Here is a 23,110-nt window from a genome sequence, read left to right on the forward strand (position 1 = left end):
GTCCCGGCGGTGGGGGGGCTGCCGGCGGCGGGCGGGGGGCGGCCGCGCTCTGGCGGCGGCGGCGGCTGCGGCCGGGCCTCAGCGGGCCCCGCGAACCAGGGCGCGGGCAGCGAGGGCCCGCGACTCCATCACCCCGCACCGCGCCGTCCGCCCACCCCGCGCTCGGGCAGCGACCGCCACCGCCCCGCCCCGGGCGTGGCTCCGCCTCCGCCGCCCGGCCCGGCCCGGCCCGGCCCGCAGCGGGACCGCCGCTGTGCTGACGATGACGGTGGCCCTGGTGGCGCCGCGTGGGGCGCGGCCCCGGGAGGAGGCCTAGGCGGGCAGCGCCGGTTCAGCGGACGCTGGAGAAGGGAGCGGGGCCCGGCGCAACCGCCGGAGCGGCCCCGGAGCCCAAGCCGCGGGCACCCCCAGCCCTGGCTCCCCCGCGAGAGCCGGCAGAACCGAGCGGTGACGGGCAGGGGGCGTTCCCCTCCACTGGTTCTCCGTAACCTGAAATACCCTCGAATCCTCTTCGTTTTTAAATAAATCTACCGTCACGCCGAGGTTTGTTCAATTTCTTCTCCAGCAGATCGGAGTGACTGCAAGGGAGATGCAGGCGAGGTGTGCAAACAGTGTAAACCTTGACAGCTGACAAGGAGCCCTTAAAGCTGCCTAAACCAGAACCTTTCCACACGCTGTATGTGGTGGTCGTGCATTATAGATGAGTGCACCTGGCCCAACACCAGATTAAACTGGATAACAGATTAATCTCTAAATTGAATTTTACCTCCCCACGGACAGAGGAAGGTATGCATGGCCCTGCATTCACGCTCAGGACCCCAAAACTTGGCTAGGAGACTTCATTAACACTTCACTAGGGCTCATGTCAGCTCTGTTTGGCAGCCTGTTATTACTGCGGGGTTTTTTTACGGTTTCTATCCCTTATAAAATGAGCAGATCTCGGTGAGTATTAAATCTGCACTTTTGCTGTGATATCTGCCAGTATGAAGTTCTGCTTACCATTAGTAGGACAGGAACAAGAAAAAAAAGGCCAGAGACAGGAAAATTAATTTTAGCAGATATAGGTCGTTTTCCCGGGTTTTATAGAATGGTCTGATGTATATTCCAGACTTGGCACTAACATCAGAGAAACCTCGATATGATGAGCTTGGCTATTCCCACCTCTTCCCCATCCCATAGCTGGGAGATGTGGAGATGTGGCAGGTGGTTGGGAGAAGTGATGGCAATTTAAGGGATTTACTGGGGACATTAGAGTATCAAAAGAGCACGAAGGTCACAGGGAAAATTAAAACTTGAAGAGTGAGAGAAAAGAGCAAAACATAAATCTATTGAAACTGAGTTTCTTAGTTCATTGTTCATGGAACAGGTTGTTTTACACACTTAATTGGATAAGGTGGTGCAGACAGGGGTTTCAACTCAGCAAGATCCTTCCTGAAGTAACAAGGCTGGGCAGAAAACATTTCTTCCTCCTGAATATCCCCTTCTCATCAGTCATTACTGTACAGCCCTAAAGATTAGGAGCCAGATGGGTGCACAAGTAAGCTCCTATCTCCAGATACCCAATGATGAATTTTCCCAGGGGAGTGCTGGCACAGGAGAGAAATTCCACAGATTGGCCAATTCTTGCACAAGAGTTAGTGAGGTGTACAGTGAAAAAAAAATGCACAAGTATGTGTGTTTGGCAGAAAGAAGGCTCCCAGTCTTGACAGCAGTAGCTGCAACAAGGTTTGGATGCCAACCTGAGCCTTGCAGAAAGGTATTTCCTTCTGCAAAGATGTGAGGCACTTCAGCTAATCTGGGTCTAAACACTGAGAGAAAAAGAGATGGCATTTCAAAGTTGTCTAAGTGCCCATCTAACACTGTAGTCTGCCTGAACTCAAAAATCTCAGTGGAAGAAAGAATGGGATTAAAAGGCAAAACCCCCTGGAATTTAAAGATTATTCAAGCACCTAGTCCTCAGCAGAGCTGCTAGATACTCTTGCAGTTAACAGAAGTGTCCCTGGAGGGCATTAAAAGAAATACAAAAGCATGAGTAATTGCAATAAGCAAACACTGACTCTTTCCTTTTCCCTGACATTTGCTTTAGTCAGATTTATGCATATAGAAATCAAGTGATGAGAAACTATCCTCCACTCACTCATTTCACCCTCACACTTCAGCACATGGAGTTCACTAATCTTTCTGGAACTTCTCCTAAAATGAAACAAGTGAAACAGAGAGAATAACAGAAATGGCAAATAATTCCTTTCTCCACAGTGTGATCCTGTAAGAGATTGCACTGAAAACTGAACCTACCAGCAAGATTCCCAAGAAAACTTCTCATCTCCAGGCTGTGTGTCTGCACTCCAAAGAGATTGCAGAAGAGGCTGTCAACAGCTTCTAAAGGAGGGGCATTTGAGAATCTCCTCCAATTCCCCCGACAAAATGCATTTGGCAAAATTATACTTAATTCTGGATTACTCTTTCCCACTGTTGCTGAAGATCAATCTTACCTCAGTCAGTCTGATGACAATGTACAGACTAACAATGCCTAGAAGATACCAGGACTGTGTTTGTGCTGTGCGAGGATGTGTCATGGGCAGATTGCACAGCTGCCCTGAACTGAACGAGGATTACAAAAGAATCCCCTTCTGCTGAAATAAAGGCCTTTTTCAAACACAAAAGCTAGTTAATAACTAACCACAAGATGCACAGTAGTTTAGAACAGGAAATAAGCTCCTGTTTAAGTGGAAGTGCAGGAGGACATTAGGTACACAGAGGAGTGGGGCTGGGTCTTTGCCAAAATACTGGTCCTCTAGAAGTATGCTGACAGCAAACTCTGCTGGATTTTTCACTGTACCTGCACATGGTTCACAGCCACCTCTTCCATACCTCACCAAAAGTACTGCTCTTTTGCCAGAGCAGTGCTTTCTGCAAGGTCTGTGTGAGAGATGTGGATCCTGCTGCCCACAGAGCCACTTCCTGCATCAGGCTCCTGCATGTGTGTAGCTCTTGCCAGCCCAACAGATTGCAACAGAGCCAGCCAGGACCATACATGTGGGCCTGAGAGCAATGTCCATCACCCAACCAGCTATTTGCTGGACAGGCAGAAGCATCTGCAGTGGGGCTCCTGCAGGCAGGAGGCCTGTCCCACTCACACAACACAAGGCAGACACCTTCACAGCAGCATGGAACTTGTAGCAGCATTGCAACTCTTTTTTTCTTGCCATTTCAAAGCAGGAGTGTTGCTGTATTGCGCCCTCTTAAAATCATTCAGGGCGTTTCTTTGTTAAATTCACAGAAGTTCTGTCCTGTCTTGTTCTTGTAAAGTGAAGGAAAATCCAAATGTACCCATATTTGTTACAACTGTAAAATTCAAGGGTGCCATCCTGCTTTCTTTCCCAGCTATGGCCTTGTCACTTAGGCATCATGTCCCACAATGAGTACTATTTTACCTGGCAAATAGATGCAAACTCTGTGACCCTACTCTCCTCCCTGGCAACTTGTCCATTTGAGTTTTCTAGAATGAAAACAAAGGGATGCTGTCAAAAGCCAACCTACACTCTCTGTGATAATGGGGTACATTTAAAAAAATTACTGCAAAGTTAACTCATGGCAATTGAGTATCTTCTGGATCACCTCTTCTACAATCATAACTGCAGCTGTGAATTTCAGGAGGTCTGTTCTTTCTTTTCTTTTCTATTAGAAAGATACAAGGACGATAAAAGGGAGTAGCACATTTCAACAGTTCTTCTTCAGAAGAATCCTTAGATTTTATTTTCTTCTTGGTTATCAATTAAGAAACCAAGCCAAGTATTTGAAGGAAAAGTTCATTTTTGAACTGAGAGTAGATTAAGGGCTGGGAGGCAAATGAAAGGGCTTTGATGGTGGAGAGGAGGCAGCAGTGAGTGTTTGCTGAGACTAATTTTATTCAACATCTTCATTCAGAACCTGCAGAAAGGAGAGTGCACAAAATCTCCAGGTATACAGGTATTCCTGACCTCTTCAGGGCAGTCAAATGCCATGCCAATGACAACATCCTGCAGGATCTCACAACATTGAACTAAAGGCACACTTGGCGTAGGAGGTTCAATATAGATAAATGGAGGGTAACACATGTAGAGGAAGATAATGCAAAGCAAAGCTCTTTGATGCTGGAACTGATGCTCTGATGATGGAACTGGCCATCACAGCCCAGGAAAGAGGCCTGAAGTTGCTGTTGAAGTTGCCTGAGATCATCAGCCCAGTGTGCATCTGCAGCCAAAAAAAGCCAACAAAACTTTTGGGAAGCAGCAGGAAGAGTGTTGAGGGAAAGACAAAAGGTGTCATTTTTTTGCTCTGTGTAGCCTCAGCATGACATATACTGAGCCCAACTTCCATGCCTGGTTTCTCACAGAGAGTAGGAACGTACCATTAACTATCAGTGTGAAAGATTAAACCATGATTTGTGGAGAGCTGAAGCATGCTTTAGCTGCCTCCAGTTCTAGAAAACAGCAATGACAGATGTGTGTGCTTTGACATCCTTGAGAAAGAAGCTGAGCTTCTATCTGAAACAGAAACTTTAGATCAAAGTCTTTGGTACCATCTGTTGATCTCATGGCTTACATGCAGACACAGATCCTCCTTTTGTCCTTCTAAACAGGGATTTTTTCCAAGTACAGTGTTGTATCACTATCGGGGTTGCTCAGGGTTTACAAATGCATGATGGCATTTGGATTTTACCAGTCACATCCTAATGCTTTAGGATAAGCCCAGAACTTGATTTAAGGTGATTAACATGCCAAGAGGTTTATTTAAAATGCTTGTCTTTCCCTAGAGGTGACTTAGATTGCCTCCACCTGCAGTAAAATTAAACACTTATTTATTGATTAAACCCGCTGGCATTAAAAAAGTCTGTTGTATTAAATGATATTCTACTTCCAAAATTTATTTGCAAAACAACAGTCACAACCCTTAAAAAGTAATTTAACCTGCACAGCTGTTAGAGCCAAGAATGAGATTGAAAGAACACACTGTTTGAAAAGAGCATCAAATTTGATAATTACTGCTGTGGAAGCCTGTGCTGGCCATTGTTTTGGTACCCGAATCTTGAGCAAGAGCCCTGGCAGTGAACAGACAGTGCGTCTTGAACATGTCTTACCCATGTATGGTGATATTTTCCAGCTGTAGAAAAGTATTTGAGAGAAGTTATGCAGTGTGGCCTTATCATTAATTTTGCTGCCTGTTGCCAGCTAGCTTGACTGAACAGAACAAACATTGCAGTTACTGAGCAGACCCTTGGAATACACTGATTTCTGAATGCTTTACGCATTAAAGATGTCATCTCTGGGATGCTCGGGAAGCTTTTTTGCACAGGCTGCTCCAGGAGAGGAGAAGGCACTTTTTTTTTGGTGTCTGCCACACATACAAAAACAGCAAAAGGAAATCACAGTCTGCGTGACAAAAAAGAATGCAGAGCAGGGTGGATTAAGGGCAGTGCAATGTAAAATAGGAAAGAGGGATGATTGAGTCTTCAGCTGGGAAAAACATAACAAGAGACATGATCTATCTGTGCTCATGTTAGACCTGTGCAGCTTCTATATATTGAAGGAAACAGAAGTTGCTTGAGAAACCTGGTAAATCTCTTCTTACTTCTCCACACTGCATATGGGAAAGGTGGACTGCATCCTGCTTAGCTAGTCCTGTAAACCTACTGTGATTTTACTGACTTCTGGGGACATATCATTAAATTCTCCTTCCATTTATTACAACTGCACATCTATTAAACACCTTACAAAGTGGGGTGTGGAGGAACCGGAGACTGCTAAAGGCACCCACAGGACTGGTATGTGTTGCTTTCTGTCCAGTACTTCAGGACTTCACAAACAGTTGAGGAAGAAAAACCCCAGTAAGACATGTCTGCTCAAACATATAACCCTTCAACTCTGAGAAGCACGGGTTTGGCTAATAGAACCACCACTTTGTACTTCTAATGCTTGGCTCTATTAGGGTGTGTAATGAAATGCAACATACCATTGTGTCGTTTGATTTATCCCTTTTTGCTCCCACTGTGACATGATGGTTAATCTTCTCTAGCTTATGCTCTCCTCCCATCTACCACATATTTTTTCTTCCTTTTCCTCTTCCTCTTATTCTCTTCATAAATTTGTTTGTTTATTTTTATGTTATTTAGTTTTTATTCAGCTGCTCTCTGCATTAACCTCAGCATTAGGCAGCTTGGAAATCATCCTGGCAAGAAATGCACTACACACCTCAGCAGCTATAGAAAACAAGCATCAAAGAACTTCAAGCAGCAGGCCCAGGCACTCATTGTAAATTAATGATGACTCTAGGAAAATTATTATGACAGTGCAAAACAAAGAAGCCACTCATCAATGCTGGAAAACCACGGCAGAAAAGCCTGGATACAGAGAGCAATTGGGGGAACAGGTATCTGACACTGTTGGACTGAGTATGTGTCAGTGCAGATCTGTGTGAAATGTTCTGTCTGGGCTGAAACAGCAATGGTGAACACCAATAAACTCAGCTCCCTGGCAGAGGTGTTGGGCATCCTCTCTCTGCCACAGGCAAGGGGGACATTGTGCTTGTCCACCTAATCCAGTCAGGGCTCAGCATGGGTTTTGTCAACCTTGAACCTTCTGGAGTTGAAACAAAAGATTTAGCATGAGACTTCCATGTCCAGGGTGGCTAAGGAGAAGCCAGCTGACAAGGTTCCTCTGCAAAACCAATGTTTAGTTTCATGAACTACATTCTTATCCTTCCTGCTATTATAAAATGTTCTTCCGTTTCTTGGATGTCAGCAACTATGATACAACAGTGACTCATGTTTTCATGAGTCTTTATTTGCATTACTGAAAGGAAAATCCACATCTAACTGCTGCACAATTGCACAAGGTAAGTCTTCCCAACTCCAACAGCACCAGAACAAGGTCCAAACAGCATCAATATGGTAATTTTAGCAGGCTCACTGTCAGGGAACTGGCAGAACAACTTCTGGACTCTGGGCATGAAACGCTGCTTAGTTGCTTACCTATTTATGCAGCACTTCCAGCTGCCTGGGCGCAGCCAGCCAGCACTGCTGCTGAAACCCCTTAAATCCATGGCTGTGGAGAAAGCCCCTGGACCAGTGCTCATGGAAGCCCCATTGCACTTGGCAATGGGGTTAATTTGGCACAGTCTGGTTTTCTGGTAGCGGGGGAGAGCCACAGAAGTGGTTTCTGTGAGAAGCTGCTAGAAGCATTCACCATGTCCAACAGAGCCAATCTCTGATGGCTCTGAAGATGGAAATACTGCTGGCCCAGTCAGAGAGGTGGAAGTGCCTCTGTGATGACCTATTTAAGAAGAAAATCAAAACAGCAAAGTTTTTTTTTTCTAGAGGTGGCAAGGCACCAGCACCAGGGCCATCCCAGTGCAGTGTGCAATGATGTGCTGCAGCATGGCCTGCAGTGAGCCTTGCCTGATTAGCCACACCCAGCCAGCCACACCATGGGCAGAACGGCAGAGGTGGCAGGAGGGGCAGGGGTGGCAGGAGGATCAGGGGTGGCAGTGGCCTCTCCTTCCCAGCCCTGCCTGACGAGAGGCGTCGAACAGCCCCAGCGCCGCCGGCACTGCCCGCTCAGCGGCCATGGGGCCAACAGCAGAAACACAGCGAGCGATTGTCCTGCACAGAACCCAGACAAGATCAACTTCTCAGTGCTGTGGGATCCTGCAAGAATGTCTGAATTGGTGGAACTTCTTGGCAATAGCAGAGGCAAAAGTTTTTCTTCTAGTCAGAGAAGAGGAGGAAGTGAGGACATGTGAGGGAGAACATGGTGGCACCAAGGTCAGTGGAAAAAGGGAGAGGAGGTGCTCCAAGCACCAGAGTCGAGATTCCTCTGCAGGCCGTGGTGAGGACTATGGTGAAGCAGCTGTCCCCCTGCAGCCCACGAAGTCCATGGGGGATGCAGAGATCCACTCACGGCCTGTGGAAGAAGTGCTCATACTCAAACAGGTGGATGCCAGAGAAAGCTGTGATCTAGTGGGAGACTTGAATGGAGAGAGAGGACCGCTGCTTCCAGAGATAGAGGGCCCTTGCTTCCCAACTAGAGCAGCCAATTCTTAGAGGACTGCACCCCATGGAGAAGTGACCCACAGCACAGCAGTTTTGGGAAGACTGTTTGCCCGTGGTATGGACTCATGTTGCAGCAGTTTTGGCAAGACTGCTGCTCATGAGATTAGAGCCACGCTAGAGAAATTCACAGAGAACTGTCTCTCGTGGAGGGACCCCACAGCATGGTAGAGGAACTACTCCTCTCCCTGAGTGAACAGAAGATGATGTCCAGTGCCAAACTGACCAAAACCCCCACACCCTGTCTCCTTGTACTATCAGTGGGAAGGAGGGAGGGGTTGGGGGAAAAAAAGATGTTTTAAAGCTTATTTTACTTCTCATTATCCTCCTCTGACTCTGTTAATAATAAATTTACTTTATTCCTTTAAATCTCAACTTGTTTTGCCCTTAAGAGTATTTTCTCCCAGTCCTCATCTCAACTCATGAGCCTTTCATTAATTTTTTCTTCCCTCTCCTCTGCCCAGCTGAGAGCAAGAGAGGGTGAGTGAATGGCTTTTGTGGATGCCTGGCATTTGGCCAGGGTCAAAGCACAACACGTGGCCTCTTGTTTCCATCCAGTGGAGCAGTGGAGCTGCAGTGCTGGCTGCTGGCTTCACCGCCTCCTCAGCCTGCAGACTAAGAGTGCTCCAGTGAAAACTGCAGGAAATACCTGTAACTGACAGCCTTTCTCCTTCAAATATCCTGACTGTAGAAGCACTCAAATACCTGACATTTACACTATTTCAATGAGTCACACTCAATTACTCAAGAATCAGTACTTTAATTGCCTGACCCTCCCAACAAACACTTGCAAGCTGAAAATAACGAGGAGCAGAAATAGTTTTATTCTGCAGCAGGGATTTTTCTCTGCTTTAATTTTTGAAGGATTTCTATTAGGAATTTCAATCTGAGGTCAAAACCGCACATACGAATCATGTGGTTAAATTTGTGGTTAAAACTGGTAGAAATGTAACCAATGCACTTCATACTCTAGAGATTATTTGAGGAAAGCACTAAAGAACAAGACTTAGGAAAACACTGGAACAGTCAAGCACTCCACCCATTAGAATGTAGTGCCTATTATGGTACCTTAGTAGCATCTGGTACTTTATGGTAATAAGTACATTATGGTACTAAGAGAAAAAATGAAGCGTTCTCTGTGATGCTCATTGAGACTGCTTCGTTAAGTTTGTTTCCTCAAATCCAAAACTCTCTTCTCATCATCACATTTGAACAGCTTGCATAAATAAGGTACAGGAATTGTATGTGCCTCTAATTAAGATCTGAACACTCAAACCAACATTCAGAAATGCAAAACTTCTCCAAAACAAAAGTCACCAGGATGTAAATCAACAGAGACTCTGCTTCTCAGGAATACAAATTTCCCATGGGGCCCACTTTCCTGACGCCCAAACTCCCGGAAATATTTTATTGGCAAACTCCACAAAATAGTTTTATGACTCGGAGACTTATCTGAAACCTCAGGACTTCATTTCTCAGACCATTAACACTGAAATTCTATTCCTTCAGGAGCAGCCAGGCTTTGATGTTGTCAGGAAAAGGAGTCTCAGAAGGAAAATCCACTCCACACACAGGTTCATGACTACAGCAGCACTGTACAGCTCTACTGAAAGAAAGAGCATAGCCATGAGAACACAGACTTTACAACCTTGAGATTAAGATGAGCTCAAATGTGTATTTGACAAAAATACAGAAATATCCACTGTCATATTCTAATAATACAGAAGTTACTTTGCTTTGGATAAAATGTATTTGATAATTTAAGGTTAAAACAACTTTCCATATGTATTAGTACTCAGCAAAGTAAAAAATATCAAGTCCTTACACTCAGACAGAAAAGACAAACTGACGTATTTGACTGCAACTTCTTTCAGGTCAAGAGGTCTCTTGGGCAGTAGTGCCCTTACTCTGACACTCCACCTTTATCTATCTGTGCCTCCTTCTTTACATTCTGGGCCTTCTGCCCAAATCCAGACCAGTTGGCCAAGACCTCAGCCTCTGAAAGCCTCACACAGAGACTAAGTAAAACATCTTCAGTTTTAACGAGTTGTAGCAACCACCCTTAAAAAAATAAAACAAACAGAACTCTCCTGCCCTGGTCATCTGAAGAATCCTTAAGGGTCCAGGCTAAAATGTCAGCATCCTAACAAGGCCTTTCATGTAGCCCTGAGGTAGTTTCTGTCCAAAGACATTCAGAGCTCAATCTTATGCAGGCCACAGTTACACTAATGGACTGGGTTTAGTGCAAAACTGCCCCCTGCTGCCCCACTCTTTGGGTTTTGCTTTGTACTTACATGCATGTTAAATCAAAGCTATTTAAGGAAACCAATGTGACAGCCTTTAATGCAACCATGCCAAACAAGAAGATAAGTGCCATGGGTAAGGAGGGTGACAGCTCTCTCTGTCTCATCCTTCCCTCCCTTATTGTTTCTCTCTGTTTTCAAAGCCTTTCTTCATCCATGCCAGGGTTTTTTGGTAAAATCAGCTGAACCACATTAGCAGCCCAGGGAGGCAGGAGTTAAGACACATAGAGCCTAAGGCCACATATTAAGAAAGGTATGCCTCCTCCCTTCTCAGTGGGAAAAGCTTTCCAGAACCAGCCAGTGCAATGGTGAAGCAGATGGTGATGACAGGTGGGGGTTTTAGTTTTTATTTTAGCTTCTGGAATTAATCAGCATAGCCACCCCACAGAAGCATCCTGTGGTCTGGGGAAGGCTTCACTGAAAGAATGCAAGTGAAACTAAGGCTTTCTCTAACAGCAATAACAACCCTGCCACCCCCCCTGCCTATCACTCCTGGAGCACTTTGTGTCATTTCACTCATCTATTAGGAAATCTCTAGAGACTATCTCCCTAATCCTACTCTAAATACAGGTCTGCAGTTTTGATAGTGTTTTCTTGATACCAAATGGAAGTAGGATCAAGTTTCAATGCTGCTGTAAAATCAAAAGGTAAAGTTGCCCTCTACCCCCATCTTTCAGCCTTTTCTATTGTCTGTTCATAGCTAGCAATTTGAATTTTTTCTTTTACATAAGCCATAGAGCACTGTAGTGTAACAGGACAAATGTGACACCTGCAGAGAATGCAGCATAATCAGAGGTTAAGATGGTACTGTGATTTCTTCCCTGCCACTGCCTTTTACATGGATATCTATCTACCTCTGAAACTCTCCAGGATTTTATTATCTACCTTTCAATACACATGTATTTGAAACCTATTTCCTGATGAAGTACATTCTGTGCCTCATTTTAGTTTCACACTCAGTAAGAGGGTACACACATTTTACAGGACAAAGAATTTAAACCATGACTACTTAGTAAATTATGCATTGTAGTGATTGAAAGACAACAAGTACCAGAGAAAATATACATGCTGAAGCCTGATGTATATACTACAGTGGGAAGTCTTCAGTGACATGACAAAGAATTTGTGGATTTTTCCCCCCCAATTACAAGAGAACAGAGGATTTGTCAGACATTGATTCTGTAGCTTCTAGTGTCCACTCTACGCCTCCTTCCTCTTGATGATCAGAGGCCCAACGTTGTCACCACTTTCCTCGTTGTGCTTTGTGTGAGAGCCATCACACAGGGGGAACTGAAAAAAGAAAGAATAAACACATCTGAAGTACATCCAGAGTCAGAACCGAGAACCTAGGCTGAAAGTTTATTAGGCATCTTCTCATTAAATCCACTGAAACCACAGACCACAACTTTTATGCCAGCATCTCAGGTTTCCCTGAGTTTTGGCTGAATGCTAGCTTTATCCTTATTAGTGTAGAGCAGACAAGAGGCTTTCTCTAATAAAGCAGCCACCAAACTCCACCCTTTTGGTGTTCCTGCCCCAGGTGAGTAGGAGAAAACTACAGCCTGAGCAGACCTTCACCTGTAACCTACCTGGACTATCTTACTCTCAACCCTGCCCCATGCTTCCTCAGTGCTGCCCTTAAGAGCCACATCAGCTGAAAGTAATTTGAAGAAATACTTGTTCCATTAAAACACCCCAAACGAACCCCACCCTAGAACAGGCTGGTCAGAGCAAGAATTACAGGGACTCCTTTAGCCAGCTCTAACTGCCCAGCTCACAGAGAAGTGGTTACTACTGCTCCTGGGAAACTCCTATCACATGGAAGAGCTGAAAGACACTTTGTGAGGCAGTAAGAGTGAGGCTGGATCCCATCACTTCTCAAGGATGCATTTTCAGGGCTACACCCCCTCTGCAGAGGAAACTCTGCAGACAATCACAGAAATCACACACTGGTATTTTGCATTCAGTTACAATTTTGTTGGCTTAGAAGTAATGGGGCTGAAAGTTGGGCATTACTCAGCTTTTGCCTCTGCAACAGTACTACTCTCCTGCAGTACCATCACAGTCAGTACTCAACATTCCACTGATCTCAATGTTCCTGCTTCAGTCACAGCTTTTGAAAAACATTAATACCCTACCACCCATGCTTCATTAGAACAAAATATTTCAAAGTACTGCAAAAAACCAATACATTAAACAATATACAGAGTTTTAAAAATAACACCACCTTGTCTGTAGGATAGTACTGGGAGGGAAGGAGAGAGATGAGATGTAGGGGTTTCTTCTGGCTTTTCACAGTAATGAAATGTCAAAACCTAGGCTAAAAATGGCATGCAATATTTCCGAATAAAGAAACCTTGAACTCAGAGAATGCTCATGTAAGCTGATTCATGGAGAAACCTTCTGATCCCATCAGTCATTTGTGACTCAATGAATAAATAGTGACAGACACTTGGACAAAATCTCAGCAAACAGGAATCTGTGTTACTGGGACATTGACCAGCTTTCAACAGAAGTTCCTGGGCCAGTTGTTTCCCCGTTTAACACCACAGTCCACTGGTCTTCAGAGATGCAACAACACAGCTTCCATCAGGCATTAACATCTCACAAGCTCCAAGTAGGCAACCCAAAGTGCAGCTACAGCAACATTATCCCTTCTAGTTTTCAAGCAACAAAAATGGTGGGATTCCTAGGTTCAGATAGCATGCAGACATCTTTAACGGCTACCAACAGTGACTGCTCTGCATTCATTCTACTGGTCTCAGAACACTGAACACTGGCTCAGAACGCTGGCTCCCAGGAGCTGGTACACTGGACTTGAGCTTCTCAGGGACAAAGACCACACCAAACACCACTCTCCCAGAGCATCCACTTGGTCACCTCAAAGACCAGATACTGCAGAGGATATTTGGCCTGACACAATGTGTTCATCCCTGATTAAAAATAAAGCAGGCTAACAGCAATAGCGGTCAAAGCTCAAACCCCAGGGGAATTGTACAGTGATCTGGACAGCTCAGCTGATTTCCCTTGACACTGAACATGTTTGGATTCTCTATCACTATTTCTGCTGATAGTCTGCAGCAGTATTCCTCAACCCACAGCCTGGGAACTAATACTTCTCTGGAAGACACAGGAGCTGCATGTCATTGTAAAAAGACAGCAAATTAAATTTCCCATTCCCCCAATTTGCTCCTAAAAATGAAGACAAGTAAGAAAACAAGTGTTCTAACTTTAATTACAGTTTAAAAAACAAAATTCTTGTGTCTACATTGGTAAGTTTGGGCACTGGGTTTTTTCACTAAAGTGGACAACTATAAAGTGCCTGCAGAGCACAACACTGAATAGAAAAGGGTCATTTAAAGAACCAGCCATTTATTATTAACATATAATTACATGTCAAGACAAACTTATTTCAATATACCATGTTTGATTTTTAAAAACACATATATTACACAAAGACTTTGGCCAGCATCAAAGCCCTTTCTTTAAGTACACTTTTTCAGAGAAAAAACCCCAAACCACTGCTCTTTTTTCAAGAGTTACCCTAAAATACTCTGGTGTGGTCCAACTGCTTTGTTATTCCATACAGAGGAGGAGCACCATGTGGGGTCAGCTCTAAGTACATGCACACCATCAGTGCAAGAGAAAAATCCTGTGGTTCCTAATGCTACAGCTTCTAGCAACAGCCCCATGCCTCAGGTGAGCCTCAATGTCAGGAGAAGTGCACATAGTGACACAGAAGGACATTTCTTCTAGCCTTTAGATGCACCTATTTAACAAAAACATGGCAGGTACTTAATGCATTTGAAGTAACTGTAATTCCCTGCATTGAAAGCACACACATTCCACATTCCGACACCATATAATTAAAAATTTAAACAGTTTGAGAACTGTAAAAGCCAGATCAGGCTAGCTGACAACTTCCAACTATGACAAGCACGTAAGAATGATGTACTTTATTACTGTTTCACAATAACAAATATGAGAAGCACACAAACCCTATTAAAGGTTATACAACCCATGCTGCAAGGTCAGCCCATGAAGGCAAGAGGAAGGCAACAAAACTGGAAACTACAGTCTTTGAGGTGGAACATGTTGAAAAAAATACTTATCATTAAACAGCACTAAAAGGAAACAAATACCTTCCAAAATTTCCACTGACCTCCTAAATGCCTTTACAAGACCTTTCAGATCACAATTCTAAGAATGCACTAATTATAGCCTCATCTACTTTGTTTCTAACTCAGTAGGGCAATATGTTCCTAAACTGACAATATCCCTTAAACATATGCCAAAATGTACTTATTAAGGTTCTTATTTCACACCAAAAGAAGGTAACATCAAACAACAGCAAACAACTGGCAGGAGCTGCAATGCAGCCAGCAGAATCAGACGCTATCTTCCATTTCTGTTAGAAGACTGAATAGGAAGCAGAAAGTACAAACACCAGGGTTCAATTAGGGTTTTTTCAGTTCAAACTCCAGACAGAATAAAGAAGGCAAGGCCACCTCCACAAGACTATTTCAGCATCAAATCATAATGCTGTTGAATTCTTAGCAGTGTTACACTGTTTATGTACAAATGTGTAAGCTCCTGAGTTACCTGCAAGGTAATTAAGTCAGATCTGACAAGAGCAAGAACCCAAAGTTATAGCATCAGGAAATCGCTGAGTTTGGCCTGATGAGGCCAATGTCTAAGACTTGAGAAGTTGAGTATTCACCTCCTTGGAGGAGAGAGAGCTAAATTTCAAGGCAGTTGTCTGGCTCTGAAGGTCTGTATTATTTCAGACTCCACAGACTGACCCCTCCTAAAAAAGCTTTTAAATATGCACCAGTGGTAAATGGACAGGATTAACCATGCAGTCTGCTTTCTCTCATTACAGATCCCAGAATTACCTTTATAGATAAAATACATACATCTCAGCTACATCAGGTGTCACACATCCCCAAGATCAGATTTAAATCTGAGGTACTGCTATTGAGAGGCTAGGTTATCACTAGTTTAAGGCATTTGAAGCAACCCAACTTCAAATGCAAGCAAGCTGGACCAATATTTAGGCCAGGCTTTTAATTGCTCAAAAATAGAAGCTCAAAATTGCTCAAAAATAGAAGTTTAAAGCATGCCACTGTGATTGCACTGGCATACACCATGTACTACTAGCAAGTACTTTCTGACTAAGCTTCCAACTTTCTCCAAAAAGAGGTGTTTAAGATCCTCACAGACTGTTTCCTGAGCTCCTACTGCCAACAGGCAAATAGTTTTGGATAAGCCCCAGTATCAGCACAGGTAGTACACAAACCGCTATCTGTCACTCATGATCATGCTCCAGACAGTTGCTCTCTTTTCAAGATATCTTCTTCAGAGCTACAGGAACATTTCGTCCACTATTAGTACTGATCTGCAGGCTCTACTCTGAGCATCAGAACAAATGTGCATCATTCTACAGATTAGAATACTGCTACATCTCTGTGCAGAACCATTTAGGTGAAAAGAGGTTAGTTTGCTCTAAATAAAGCAGATTTAAAATAGCTTTGCTGAAAGATTTAGTAATTTATGAACAATGAACATGAACAACACTGGACCCATTCATTCTTCTCTTACCTTCTTAGACCTCCAACAACGACAGTACACAGCCTTGTCTCCCAGATCTTCCATATCAAAGGCATGGACTACCTTGGGGTTATCCTTCTGGATATGGAGATTCACCATTGTTTTGGAGGATTTGTCTTTACAAAGAAGTGTTTTGTAAGCTATATATCCAAAAGCAGCTGCTCCAGCAGCTATGGAGACTGCAGCAACCCATTCAGCTAGAATCAAAGAAGAAAAAACAGGAGACTGTCAGGTTTTGACTACAACATTCTATTAAAACTACTCAGCAGTAAATGTTTTCCTACTTGCAGCAACACTTCTTTACTTTCCAACAGATCTTTTTATTCTGTAGTAGTAACTCTCTACCTTAAAAGAGTATTTTCCTTGGACAGCCACCTAGTCAAAATGCTCTTTCTATTGATCAGAGTTCTACTTCACCCAAATCCTTTCTACACTAGGGTGAGAATTAACCTGGCAGAGTTTTCATTGTTTGGTTTTGTTTTTAACTTTTCTACTTAGCAAACCCTGATATTACGATCAGTAGTACATTATTTCAAAGTTCAGCATATTAAATTAGGTGCTAGTACATCCTGTAGCAGCAAAATCCTGTGTTTGTTTCAGTTGCAAGAAAGTCACTATAGAAGAACAGTCAGTGCCAACAACCCAAAACTAGGTTTCAACCCCAAAAAGGCATGGGCACTGAGTAGCTTTTAATAAAATCCATCTTGTACCTAAAAAAACTAAAACCAGTTGTTTCGCAATGGGGAAATTATTAAATATGCTACCACCTGTAACAAAAGCCATCTTGGATTAAATCCATACTGCAGAAGAAAGAACAAGGATCCAAAAAGATTATTCTTAGGAATCGTAGCACACGTTTCGATTAGCTAGATTAAACCCTGAATCTCTGCAAGACAACTTTCATTTAAAAAATCCTCTTACCACAACTCATCATCCTCACATTTCCTCCCTTTATCGGTAAAATTTTTGCAGTCTGTCTTAGCACAATGTCCATTCCCGCAAGAGATTTTCCTACTTTTTCTGGCTCTACTGTTTTCTCACTGCTTCATGAAAATAAGCTGGACTTTGGCTCAAAGGTTCAGGTTGCAGCACCAGGTCCGGTTGTTTCCTCTCAGAGTAACAAGTGGCTGCTCTTTCTTTGCTTTCTATCCAGCACTCCTACATGTACTGCAAGTTCTGTTTACAGACAAATAAACAGGAATTTCACTTTTAGCACATTTACAGAACTTAATAAAATTAAAACTGTCTCCAGTTGGGAATTTCTATCCTGTTCTTCTATGTTTTCATTGGATTTGTAAGACGCCAAGCTAGATGGCATCTGTGGAGCAAGAGACATTACTATGTCCATGTCTAGGAAGAAACAAAAACCTTTATTAGTTCTTGCTGCTTTCCATGACCAACTGACTTGCTGTATTTCCACTGAGAGCTTGGACTAAAAGTATCAAGGTTTTCTGTCCCTGTCCCACAGACTTTCCTAAAATCTATATCAAGTTCTTTCCTCAGGTAAAACACTGATAGGCATCAAACTGATGATCCAGAGGTGTCTGGCTGCAGCAATATGTGGAATTAGACAGCTGTCTATACAGTGCCTGCAGCCCTGGGAAGGCAGGCACTCTTTCAGACTCTTACTAAAGGAGTAAAAGATGCAGAGATCCTTCAGAGGTCATCTTCTTAGTAAATGACACAGAAGAGACCAACATGCACTGAGACCTCCACTGCTAATGAATGACAAACCCTTCCTGTAACAGTAAGGTGATATTAAGATACAGAAAAATCATCTTTAACATGGAAGAATTTAGGACAGGCATGTTTCCCTGCTCCCCAGCTCCTTAAAACAATAAAAGCCCCAGAGACCATGTTGTGAATGCTGTGTTTTATATCCATCCAGTGAGTTCTCATCCTTTATTCCCCAGAGTAATGCATTAACTTTGATAAAGAACTGAGGAAATTAAAATTTTAAAAGGATTCTATGAAAATCTGCTTTAATTTAGCACAACAGCCCAGATTAATCAAAAAGACAACTACAGTTTAAATCCAAGACAACAGCTTTCCCAAGAAAAACCACTGTAGCACCCCAGTCCTGGGGTGTGGCTGGGAAGAGGAGCTCAACAAGCTCAGGGACCTGCTGGGTCTGACCACTTTGAGGTGACCCCTGATGAAATGCCAAGTGGAGCTCCAAGAGCAAAAGCAAATCCGAGGCGCTGCTCACTGTGTGGCTTTTGGGGAAACAGCAATGGCAAGGACTGCCCAAGCTGCTACCAATGCACTGCCCATGGTTCAAACCTTCACCTACATTTTCAATAAGTGAGAAGGACACAGGGGGACCAATAACTTGTGAAATCCAAGGGGAAAGAGTGACTTCAATGAAGACCACAGGTGGCTCCTGTAACTGAAGAGCCCTTTAAGGTATGGCACCTTAAGGAAGCTGATCTTTACTTGTACCTATCCAAACGTTCAAGACAACCTAGCAAATAAGAAGAGGGAAAAAAAATTGGTAATATTTCTGTGACTCAGTACAAGCAAGAGAAGTCTGTACTAAAATGCAGCAGCACATTCAGAAGAGCTGTTCTGCACATCTGCAGCCAACCCAGATCCCTCTGACATCCCCGGGGCCATCCCCCATAACTGTGCACATCAGATCCAGCTCAGCAAGCAGAGATCACAAAAAGAATTTTCATCTCATCTTGCAGTGATTCTCTACCTCTTCTCCCAAGCGCCAGAGTCATCCTTCACACACACAGGCAAGTTGTATACAAATCAACAGCCTCAGGTACTTTTTCTTACAACAGAAGAATGTCTTTTCTACTGCATTACCTTTTTTCAGGTAGTGGCTTCACTGGGGCCACTTCACTTTTCCCATTTTGGGATGGAAAATTATATCAACAAATAATGCATTAAATCAAAACATTTAAAGCAGTCTTATTCTTCAAATTCCAGAATTGCCTTAAAAAATATAATGAAAATTTAGAAGAAATATTTTAATTTATTCAATAGACTCTCTAGTAAATCATCCTACAGGGTTTCAGATGCAGTAAGTTTTGTCTTGTTTCACACACAGATCTGGAAAAGCTGGAACACCCATTTAATCTTACTAACTAAGTTAACCATAAAATTCATGTGGAAGAAGAATACTTTTATTTTTAAATACTCTGAACTGTTTCAATAGACCTCTGGTGCCAATTCAATAGTTTGCTGCCAAACTCCTAAGGTCATGCATGAGGCATCTGTTAACAGAGTGACACTGATGTGCAGTGTCAAGGGGTTTTTATTTCTTCTTAAAATAAAAAGCAGTAGGAACAACTTTTTAGTTATTATTAAAGAACTCCCAATTCTGGTATAATACCAAACCATAGTGTGACAAGACAAAACAGGTCAGTGTAACATGGCAGAAAAAAATGGTTTTGTGTTTTAAGCACTAAACAATGGAAAAAATTTCAGCTAAAACTCCAAAAAAATTAAAACACAAAGGAGAGAAGAGACAGCAAGAGAGATGGAAAGAAGGAAACAAATTCAAAGAATGAGGCCCCAGGAGAGCAGCCAGTGCACAGAAGTAATCAAAAAAATCAAAGACAAGAACGGTAATAAGACACTGACAGGAATTTATTCTCTTCTGTATTCTTTGGACATATCCTAATGAAAGAGATTTTGATCAAAGTTTCTTCTCTTCATTCTCTAAACATTTAGAACATTGCTCTGGATATTTCCAGATCTATGCTACAGAGGGAGGATCTGGACGTGCTGGAGAGCTCTGAGACAGGAAAACACATTCACCAACTGCACTGAGAAGCGGACTAAGAAAGTGAAGTGGTCTTGCCTCCACCAAGATCCTTCTTAAGAACCCAGATCAATTTACATTCTAGCAACTATCAACAATATGGGGGAGGGCTACACCCTGAAAAAGTTAGTCCAAGACCACCCTAAGAGACAACAATCAAGTAACCTCTGCAGCTTAGAAAATATATGTTATTCAAAAGTCACAGAATAATAACGCCTGACACGAAAAACTGTATTTTATGTCTCCAGAAGTGCTTGTAACTTTCAAGCACTTCTGTTCTCATTTTGTTTCCAGTGAAGAGACTATTATTGTGCAAGAGTTGTTCATGACAGCCCAGTAGTGCCACTGCCCACAATAAAAGCCAATGATGGAGAAACACATGATACTCACTTACTGAAGAGTCATCCAAGATAACTGGATACACAAAAAGCCTAACATTAAAAGTCAACCAGTCAAAGCCAACAAAATCACTTCTACCATTCCACAGCATCCACAAAAATGAGATTATGATTGGCACGTTAAATTTAACTGAAAATGTAGAGTAAAGAGGCCACCTGGGGGAAAAAGATTGCTGGATTTCACCAATAAGCAGTAAAAGGCACATCACCATGATCAGATCTGTGGCTGGTGTGGGGTCACACCTGCAAACAAGCACACCTCTCAGAACAAAAGCATTCGCTGTGCTACTCACTGCCCTCCAAAGGGCACACATGCACAGAAGCAATTAACTCCCCTAACTGCTGCCGTGAATTAAATCTCACAAAAATACGGTAAGTTTCTGGTGTCTAGTTTTCAGTAGAGAATAAATGACTTTCAATAGTCACCAGCCAGAGACACATGCCAGCTGGAGGAAGAACTGTAACTTGCCAGTCACAAGGCACTGATCAAGTTTAATCTCTTCAGAAATCACAAAAACCTAATGCTGTCTCCTCTCAAACAGAGCACCCTCCAGACTAGTGCCATCAGCTGCTCTTTTGTTAGATAATGAGGATATTTTCAGTTTGTTTAGGAGCATATTCTTCTCCCATCTCCACAAAGATTTTCTGCTTAACTCCCAGTGTCTAGGAACTGTTCTAATTCTTGCAAGATTATAAATGACAGCAAGCTGCCGTTGGGAACATAACCTGGATCCAAGTGATCCTCAGTGATTTGATTATTTTAATAAGCACAGCCTTCCACCACTACAGCCCATTTTAGACTAATGTCTTTGTCACCATCCTCTGCATCAGCAGCTTCCACCTTCCCCCACCCCTCAAAAAAGAAACCCAAACCATCTGCCCGCTAAATCAAGGACATAAACCATGAGCAGATTTGCAAGGGGAAATCAGTCGTGCATGTAAAGCTAATTTTTTAGAGAAAATTAGGTGATTAATCTTTCTAGTCTATTCTATCCTCCACCCAGCCCAACTCTTTCATCCTGTCTTGGTTGTGCAACAGCATTCAAAACACACAGCGCTATCTCAGGCACGGTTCAAGTCAATCATTACACAGCGCAAATGTCACCGTTACCTCTACTGTACAGTAGCGGGCATTGAGAGCCAGACAAAACCTCTGACATTTACAGGTTTTCACGAAATTTTCACTCAGACAGGTGGACCGACAAAAGTAAAAAGCGGTGTCTGAAACGGGCTGTCCCCACTACAAATAAAACCCGGCGGGCGGCCGAGCCCGCTGCGAGGGCCGAAGCACTCGCAAGGGCCCGGCCCGGAGCTCGGCGGCTCCAGGCCCTCACACGGCAGTGGGGTGGGACTGGGGGAAGGGGACCCCTCAGGCCGAGCCACCACAGCGCGTTTTCCCCTCGCTGACCGCAGCAGGGGTTTTACTGACGAGCGGGTCCCACCGGCCGCTTCCAGACCCACCGCATGCCGCGGGCACGGCGGCGGGCAGCCCGCCATCTTGTCCCGGGGGTCCGACGGGGCACGGGGCGCCAGGCGCAGCCGACCCCCGAGCGGCGCCTCCCGTCCTGCTCGCCCGACGTCCCGGGCCCCCGGCCCTGCCCCGTTTCTCCGATCAGCTCACACCTCCAGCTCCCGGCCAGCCATACCCTTCAAGGTGCAGTTCGATCCCGGCCCCATCGCTCCGGCTGCCGCTCCGCACCGCGCACGCGCCACTGCCCAAGATGGCCGCGGGGCCGCCCCTTAAAGGCCTCCCGGCAAGACGTGGGGCCGGGGCTGAGGTGACGGGATGTGCGGGACGGGGCTGGGGACAGGAGGGGGGAGGAGCGGACCCGCGCTGTTACCTGCCTGACGACAGGCACAGGGCTCTCAGGGGGGCCTCTGCAGCTGTAAAATGGGTGTTGGGTACCGCTGTGCGTCGTGTGCAGACACTGGCTCTTCTTGGTTCTGCCTGGTGCTGTCAGTGCCCAACAGCTCTGCAAAACGCTTAGGCAGATCGCTGTATGAGCCCTTTCCTGTGTAGTTGTGGAAAGATGAAGTTGAAAAGCGACGTCCACCGAGTGACAGCCTCCTCGAACCTCATAAGCTTGGGTATTGATGTGAAAATTACCTCAAAAAAGTATTATTGAAGTTCTATACCTGATGAAGGACTCACTACTCTGGGAGCTCGTTTATGGTTGGACTTGATAGGAAAGATGTGTGCTTATGTCTTTACAACATACTTCCATGGGTAAGGGTATGGGTGTTAATGTCTCTACCAACTTCAAGCCACAGGTTTGTTCCAGAGCCCAGACAGTCTGACTCTGGAACAGACAAGTGGGCCCACTGAGTTTCACTGGGCCCACGGACAAATGGGCCCCTGAGTTTCTGAACTTTGGGGGAAAATTGCATATACGAAGGGGGAATATGTGGTAGGCAGTTTGGGAAGGCTGTACCTTCCTAGTACCTCAGCCCATGGGGTGAGGAAGAGGGCAAGGTGCAGCCAGGAGCTCAGGGTAAAAGGGGCTGTGTCCTCCCAGACCTTGAGAGAGAAAACCCTGCGGGCATGTGCCCCAGCGGAGTCTGCGTGATTTTTCCGCACTAAGTCGATCTTAGAAGTCTCTTTCAGCTTTAATGATTCTATGACCTGTTCAACAGACTTTTCAACCCCCACGTCTACTGCTTCTCACACACACCATCATGAATATGACACACCTTTTCCTTGTATGCAGTTCTGAAGCTTCACACAGTCACTTTCCTCCTTCTCACCTCTCCCAGTGCCGGCAGTGACGCTCACCCCCGCGCTCACTATACACTGACACTCGCAGTGCCTCACTCGGCCCCGCAGACCCTGAGGGCCGGGATGGGCCAGGCCCGGCCGACACTTCCGCACCCGCGCAGCGCCGCCCCGCGCGCGGACTACGCTTCCCGGCGAGCCCCGCGCGCGGCCGCAGCTCCGCAT

The 23,110-nt window shown here is 44.4% G+C and overlaps 1 protein-coding gene across 4 annotated transcripts; it reads right to left on the reverse strand.

Moving 5' to 3' along the window:
• Positions 1-4,357: 4,357 nt before the first annotated feature.
• On the reverse strand, positions 4,358-21,897 carry CISD1 (CDGSH iron sulfur domain 1). Of its 4 annotated transcripts, none has more exons than XM_084210648.1 (4): positions 21,819-21,897; positions 15,991-16,196; positions 11,562-11,679; positions 4,358-9,689 (listed from the first exon to the last, which is right to left on the reverse strand). In XM_084210648.1, the coding sequence occupies exons 1-3, from the start codon at positions 21,847-21,849 to the stop codon at positions 11,590-11,592; spliced, it is 327 nt and encodes a 108-aa protein (XP_084066774.1). In that variant the 5' UTR covers positions 21,850-21,897; the 3' UTR covers positions 4,358-9,689; positions 11,562-11,589. The 4 variants fall into 4 exon arrangements, 3 of the variants coding, with proteins under 3 accessions (XP_084066774.1, XP_084066773.1, XP_084066772.1); XM_084210647.1 differs by having other exon boundaries at positions 4,358-9,692; XR_014616360.1 differs by having other exon boundaries at positions 4,359-9,689; positions 11,441-11,679.
• Between the last annotated feature and the right edge of the window lie 1,213 nt (positions 21,898-23,110).

Source organism: Fringilla coelebs (genome assembly GCF_963513975.1).
Source record: "Fringilla coelebs genome assembly, chromosome: 8".
Lineage (NCBI taxonomy): Eukaryota > Metazoa > Chordata > Aves > Passeriformes > Fringillidae > Fringilla > Fringilla coelebs.